At 39.4% G+C, this 7,626-nt stretch overlaps 1 protein-coding gene across 1 annotated transcript; it reads right to left on the bottom strand.

Moving 5' to 3' along the window:
- Window positions 1–2,603: 2,603 nt before the first annotated feature.
- LOC121240639 (WUSCHEL-related homeobox 2) lies at window positions 2,604–4,749 on the bottom strand. The gene is made up of 2 exons (XM_041138127.1): window positions 4,348–4,749; window positions 2,604–3,248 (listed from the first exon to the last, which is right to left on the bottom strand). The coding sequence occupies exons 1-2, from the start codon at window positions 4,661–4,663 to the stop codon at window positions 2,809–2,811; spliced, it is 756 nt and encodes a 251-aa protein (XP_040994061.1). The 5' UTR covers window positions 4,664–4,749; the 3' UTR covers window positions 2,604–2,808.
- Between the last annotated feature and the right edge of the window lie 2,877 nt (window positions 4,750–7,626).

The following is a 7,626-nucleotide window of genomic DNA, read 5'->3' as shown; positions in this document are numbered from 1 at the left end:
TCCTCTTGAACGTCTCTTTCATCTTTCTCCCGATTTTAGTCATTTTTGGTCCTTTGGCTGTCAGTGTTTTCCCTTCCTTCATCCCTACATGCCTAATAAATTTTCCTATCGTAGCACGCCATGCATTTTTATTGGTTACTGTTCTAATCATTATAGGGTTTCGGTGCTTTGACCCCTCCTTCCGACGTGTCTATATCTCCAAGAATGTGATCTTTGACGAAGTTGTGTTTCTTGCTATTGTATGGTCCCTTATCACCGACTCTGGCAGCCCTGTGATCTGCTCAGATATAACTCAACCCTTACTCATCTCACCTCCTTCACATATTTTGCCTTCTCCCTCTGAACATTCTCCAGTTCTCGATCCTTCTCCTGCTCCCCTACCGCCTACTACATATGTCCCCTCTGCCTCACTTGAGCCTCTCTTAGACTTTCACCCTCCTACTACGCCTTCCCTTCTCAATGTCCTTGAACCTCAACATATTGTCTCTCCTTCTCTTGCCTTTTCCTATCATGTCATCACTAGATCTCAGACTGGTCACTTCAGACCCGTTCTTTCCCTAATTTCCATTTATATTACTCTACACATCACCCTCTTTGACCCTTGCATGTAGGTGCCATTATCTCCGAGCCCCGTACCTATGCTTAAGCGGCGTCTATACTTGAGTGGCATGCGACTATGAAGAGTGAGTTTTTCGTGTTGTTGAAGAATGAAACCTGGACCCTGTGTCCCCGTCCATCGGGTAAGAACATGGTTCCCAACAAATGGGTTTTTAAGCCCAAACGCAGACTTGATGGGAGTGTTGAAAGCCTTAAGGCGAGGCTAGTTGCTATTGGCTATCTCCAGCGTAGTGGGATTGACTTCCATGAAACATTTAGCCCAGTCATCAAACCATCTACTGTCTGCATGGTTCTTGCTCTTGCCGTTTCTTTCAATTGGGACATTCAGTAAGTGGACGTTTCTAATACTTTCCTCTATGGCCTTTTGGAAGAGGAGGTTTATATGGCTCAATCGAAGGGTTTTGAGGATCTTGCGCATCCGGATTTTGTGTGTAAGCTTCATAAGTCCATCTATGGTTTAAAATAAGTTCCTCGGGCTTTGTTCAATAGATTGTCCATTACCCTTTTGTCTCTTGGCTTCTAGAGTTCTCAGGTTGATCCTTCTTTGTTCACCTATCACCATGATACTGTGCATGTTTTCTTGCTAGTGTACGTGGACGACATCCTTGTGACCTCTAATGATCGGTCCTTTGTTACTTCTCTAATCTCCAAGTTGCAGCTCGATTTTGCTATGGAGGATTTCGGTCAGTTGTCTTATTTTGTAGGTATTGAAGCCACTCGTGATTCCTCAAGTTTGCATCTTCGCCAAAAAAGGTATGTCATTGATCTCTTGGACCCTGTCAAGCTTCTTGGCATCCGTCCTTATTGTGCTCCCTATGTTTCTGGCTCCAAACTGTCCAAATTTGATGGCGAGGTACTTCTGGATCCTTCAGAGTATCGCCACACTGTGGGTGCCTTACAATATGTCACTCTCACACGTCTGGATATAGCTTACTCCGTGAATAAGCTATGCCAACACATGCAGGCCTTGACTACTGCTCACTGAACAACAACCAAATGAGTATTGCGTTATTTGAAGAACACCCTTGATTATGGCCTCTTCTACACACCTGGTTCCTTTTCGATTAATGCCTATTGTGACTCTGACTGGGATGGTGATCCTGATGATAGAAGACCGACGTGTGGTTATGGCGTCTATGTTGGTCCCAACCTCATCTCTTGGTCTGCAAAAAAGCATCATGTGGTCTTCAAATCCAGTACTGAGGCCGAATACAGATGTTTAGCCTTGGTTACGACTGAGGTTTATTGGCTGCATATACTCTTTTGTGAGTTGCAAATTTCCCTTGATTCCCATCCTGTTGTTTGGTGTGATAACATCAGTACCCTTGCCCTTGCTTCTAATCCCGTCTTCCATGCACGGTCTAAACACATTGAAGTGAATTATCACTTTGTACATGAAAAGGTGGCCAACCGAGACATTCTTCTGAAACATCTCTACTTCTCTTCAACTTGCTGATATTTTTACTAAGGGCCATACTTCTGATTGGTTTTGCTTTCTTCGTGACAAACTATCTGTCTCTGACCTCCCTGTCAGTTTGTAGGGGATGTAAAGGATAAAGATCATTATGTTAGCCTCATCTCCTTCTAACAGATTTTTCTGGTTGTGATAAAGCTCAAGCAGGGATAAAGTTTGACTCTCTCCGGTCTTTTAGTTTATCACAACTTGGTTCTATTTGATTTTTGTAACTCTTATCTATAAGTTGGTTAGAAATTTGTTAGCTAGCTTATCTCTTATAGTTTATCTCTTGTAACAAACATGTAAATCCTCTCATACGTATGTAACAGTTTTGTTTATAAATATGATAATGCATACACGGTTTCTGGCGTGAAAAACCATAACAGTTTCCCATTCTTTCAATGTCATGCATGAATCATGTCATACAAGAATATTGGTATAAATTCAGATCAGATCCTCAAGTTCAGACGTGAAAAGAACAAACCAATTAAGCAGATCGATCTGTTTTCAATAAAAAGTAAGGCTCTTTCATTAATCCCAAGATTGAATACAGAAAGAAAATGGAAGGCGAAAACTCGTGATCATCATGGGAATTAGGTACACATCACGATATATCCATAAACATGAAGATAGCCATTTCCGTCGATCCTCATAATCTACTACAAATTAAGGAACCTACATCAGCAAACCCCGGCTAATTATTATTTACGCCAATAATCCTCAGATGCATTAGTTCAACTATAGTCACTTTCACAGGAACCTTCTCCCGAGAAAAAATCGAAGTAAAGTTGGTCACCTGAACCTTCTTGATGATCAACCTCAGAAAAACTAGAAGTACCGGTTGAGTTCCCTGAAACAATGGAAGATTTTCCAGCTTTTCCTTGTAAAATGCCGGTTGGGTGCAAGGGAAAAAGTGACAAAGTTTCCTGACTACTCTTGGTGATGACACCGGCAGAATTATTGCCAGTGTCCATTGGCACATGATGATAATCATCATATCCCAGTTGGGCACTGTTGTATCCTGCGCCATCATAGGCAGATCTGGGCTTCTCCAAATTTTCAGTCCTTGATGATCTGCTCCTCATCCCTCCCGCGGCTAGAAAAACCTTGGGCTGATGGTACTGGGGATAGAACCCTAAATCGTTATGCGCTAAATAATATGGCCTGCAGAAAACTGAAAAGAAAAAAAGAAGACGTGCTTAAAAATCTCAGACATACAGAGAAAGGAACATGCATTCTGACAGTGAGAGAGAGATCAGGAGATACAGTTGTAGATAAGGAAACAAATGAGAATGTTGAAGGACAACTGGGTTGGTTTAATTTTAGGCAATATTTGGACAGTGGAGTTTACTATTTAATATTTTATTGTTATTATTATTTTATTATTATTATTTTATTACACCTCATTACTTTTTTTTTTTTTTTTTTTGTAAAATGCGAGAGATGATTGAATAACTTCCGTAATATGCTGGTAAGGGAATATGAAAATATAAAAGATTAGGGAGCAAAAGTAATAGTGAAGCTGGAACCCATCATGGCTATGGTATTTAAGAACCAAAGTAAAATTAGGAAGAAGCAACTACTTCAAGCTGCCCCATTCATTAATAGAATTATAGAAGGTGCAGTAAGACAGAAGAAACCTCCAAAAAAGTTATATATTTTTTCCTAAGCCTGTGAGCAATAAAAGATGTTGTCAAATCAGTGTTCATGTGACTAGGGTAGTGTACACAGAACTTCGTGTTGACTCCTAAAAAAATTATTGAGATTTGTACTAGCTAAGATATCGATGATCCATAATCACATTTTACTTTAGATTTTAGTTGAAAGATAAAAATTAAAAAAAATATTATTATTATTTTAAAATTTAAAAAAATTGAATTGAGATTTAAAAATATTAAATTATTTATTATAATTTATGTGAAAATTTAATAAAATTATAATAATGAGATAAAATACTTTATAAATCTAAACTGCCTTGATAAATCAGAATAGCAAGGAAATATATATGAAGAAAAATTCATTCTGAATATATATGATATAACAAGAAAAATATAAGAGAAACAGATCACTCATTGTAGTTGAATATATACGCATTTCGAGCCTTGCTTGAAGGAACACAAACTACAAAGCCCAAAATGTATTGAGATGCAGTATGCATGCAACGAGACTCGTTGGGCAAGGAGGGAACTGCTAAGTATAAGGTATGGTGATATATATGTATTGACAGATAATTTTGGCCATGAAAGAAAAAATAAATAAAAAGATCGACGGACCATTTGGGCAAGGAGGGAACACTGGCTGAGTCCTGTGAAAATAGCCATTGACAAAAGCCATGCTGCTCTCTTGCTTCTGCTTCTGCCTTTGCCGAGCCTTGTGGTTCTGAAACCAATAAAAGACATTCTTCCCCTCAATGTGACCGTAAGCCCGTAACCTGCTCGTGATCTGCTGTATTTGCTCAGCACTTGGGGTCCTTATCCCTTGACTATACAAGTTCTCAAGCATAGTTATCTGCTCCTTTGTCGGATTCCAGCGTGATGAATTCACTGGAGTCTCAACCGCACCACCAATATCCACATTATCACCCTCCATGTTTTTTCCTTGAATTATTCCGGTATATTCAAGTTGTGTTTATATAGGGTTCAAAAAAGAGAGTCTCGAGAGAATGGCCGAATCACTTTTTTGCATGGATTTTGTACTAGTATTTTATAGAGGAAGAGCGATGGTCAAACAAAAGAGAGGAGAGAGAGGAGGGGGGGGGGGGGGGGGGGGGGGGGGGGGGGGGGGGGGGGGGGGGGGGGGGGAGGGATTGACATGCGTATTGTTTTTGGTGCTGAGAATCTCTGAAAACATGGCGGGTAGCGGCTGAGAGTGGGGAGAGAAAAAGACCATAAAGGCCATTGGTATTGTTTCAGTGATGGTGATTTGTTCCTTAATACTGATATCTCGGGAATGACAGAGATTGACTGTAGTGTAGCTTACGCCATTGAAGGAAAGGCATGCAGGGTATAAATGTCATGGGGAAGAAAAAGACAGCCGGTTGGGTTGTAAGGTGTAGGTAAGGCCTAGGCTTTGGGAATTGAAGTGGGAAAACAGATAGGTACAGAGAGAGAGAGAGAGAGAGAAAGAGAGAGATGGATGAAGATGAAACGTCTTGGTTGAGGTGACCGAATTGGCTTGGCCCTAATTGGCCTTTGGCCTTTGGGGTCATGCACTCATGTGTTTTTACATGGTTTTTCTCTGCTCTCCTTCAGCGCCTACTAAAACCAAAATTTACCATCGGACTACCTATATATATATATATATGTATGTATGTATGATTATCCGGATTCCATAATTCCATCTTGGTATATATAAAGATTTGCATTATTAGTACAAAAGAAAAGGGATGATTTATTGAAGTCTTGTGCAGATCAGTCCAAACCGCGTGAGTGATTCTAATCAGATAAGTCATATTTTGTGATCAACTTTATTTGTTATCATCAGTAGACACTTTTCTATATATGATTTATGATTTATCTGTTTCAGACAGCTAGTTTTGGTCTGAGAATTATTGTGGTAGTCTTTTTAAGAAAAATAAAGATTCTAGAGCGATGAAAGGAAGCTAGTCCTTTTTACTTGTTAGAGTTATCCCACAACACCACGCCAAAGATCATCCATGGGAATAAAACAAAAGAGAAATAAGTGGAGGCCAGGCAGCAAGAGCAGGGTTTTTGATCAAATTCTGTTTGATAAAGACTCACAAGGATTTGGCTTTCACATCCAACTTAGAAAGTTAAAAAAAACCAAGTAATTACCTGCAATATCAGGTCTGGGGTATGCATCTACCACCAAATGCAGTGCAATATATGGCATGCATTTGAATTACCATGTAGATGCATGAGTGCATAGACAGTCCGATGGAGGTTGCAGTGGCCTGCGTAGATTAACCATAACCAAAATTGGGGAGAAACACAATATAATAATATGCAGAGACGGGCCATAAATGCAGGCAGACACAGACGGTGGTCAATCAAATAGGGAACACGATAGGTGGGTGGGTGCTGCTGCTTCAAGCAGCGAAAAAAAAAAAAAAAGGATGTTTTGTACGCGCGCTGACTATGATGCTAAAACTATTATAGGAGTAGTTGCAGTGCACATATATCACGTTATGTTTGTTGCGCATTATTCAGGTGCCGCCTCCTTTCAGCGCCTCCTCGTTAACCACAACATGCACCACCCTAGCTCCCTCCGACCCTATTCTGCTCCACTCTACAACATTGCACCGAATTCGATGCAGATTGGTGGAGCTTTGCTTCTCATCTCTATTATCTGTATGTAATATATATATATATATATATATATATATATATATATATATATGATGATCTCTATCTTCAATGCAATATAGATTACTTTTTCCTCTATGTTAGTCCGGATACGACAATGTTGTTCCTTAGCCTGTAGTATTTGGACGTAGGTGTGAGGCAATTTTGGCCAAACCAAGATATTTTGAGTAGCAGTGGTAGTAATCTGCAGGCTATTTGGTCAAGTTTCTATAGAAGTATTACATATAAATAGATGACAAATTTGACGCCTGAATTTCCTGCCCCATGGAGACTTTGATGAGCCGCTTGCAGATTTTTAACATAAGCTTGGGTGATATAAATATATATATATATATATATATATATGTATATGTATGTATGTATGCATGCATGCATGCATGCATGCATGCATGTATATGTATGCAAAAGAATATGAAATTCGTGAACGACGTTGGACTCGGTCAAACTTTTCTCAGGTCATCAATGGAGGACTTGGTGGGTACTTTATGTATGCCAGAAGATATTATAATATGTTGACTATACTGATGGAAACGGATCTTGGAAGTCTACTACGAAGTGGAGAAGCTGCGGTAGAGTAGAACACAAAGTGGGGTGAAGTTGTGTTTTATTCTGGGAAGAGTTATTATGGCTGTCAGTTAATTTATTATTTTAAACTAGTTCATGTCAGTTAGGATTGTTATTATTGTTCTAATTTGAATAGGAGTATGATTGTTATTAGAATAGGAGTAGGTTTCAGTACATGGTCAGGAGTGCATGGCTATAAATACTGGGGTCTGTAGTTCATTTTGAATAATCAGAAAGAATATAAAACTTGGAGTTTGTTTTAGACCTAAATGGAACATAATTTTATCACTTTTTTATCATAGTAAGATCTTGGTTCCATCAGTGGTATCAAAGCATGGCTTGCTACGACTAAGGCCTGTCTTGAAAGTTTGGAATACAGTCTGCATGAGGTGTAGAAAGGTCCAAAGACACCAGTTCACGACTTTAAGCAATAGAAGAAAGTTTGAAGGCAATCAAGGAGTTTTTGGAGGCATCACAAGAACAACCTTTTCGTTGGCCAGACAAAGACTCTTCAAAGTAGGAAAAAATTGGGTCACACTCACGGATTCCACACTCCACACCAAGGAGAAGGAGGACATTAACAATTCCATCCACAGTAATTTAAAATGGACTTTCTGCGTCACTCTAATGATGATCCGACAATGTGGATAAACCGAGCTGTAC

This window comes from Juglans microcarpa x Juglans regia, chromosome 7S (assembly GCF_004785595.1).
Source record: "Juglans microcarpa x Juglans regia isolate MS1-56 chromosome 7S, Jm3101_v1.0, whole genome shotgun sequence".
Taxonomy (NCBI): domain Eukaryota; kingdom Viridiplantae; phylum Streptophyta; class Magnoliopsida; order Fagales; family Juglandaceae; genus Juglans; species Juglans microcarpa x Juglans regia.
The sequence above is the reverse complement of the archived record's forward strand: the minus strand, read 5'-3'. Positions and strand labels throughout refer to the sequence as shown.

Coding starts and splice junctions, on each gene's coding strand:
- LOC121240639 (XM_041138127.1), bottom strand. CDS start 4,663: ATGGAGGGTGATAATGTGGATATTGGTGGTGCGGTTGAGACTCCAGTG. Junction 3,249..4,347: donor GTTCCCTCCTTGCCCAAATG/GTCCGTCGATCT, acceptor TTTTCTTTTCAG/TTTTCTGCAGGCCATATTAT.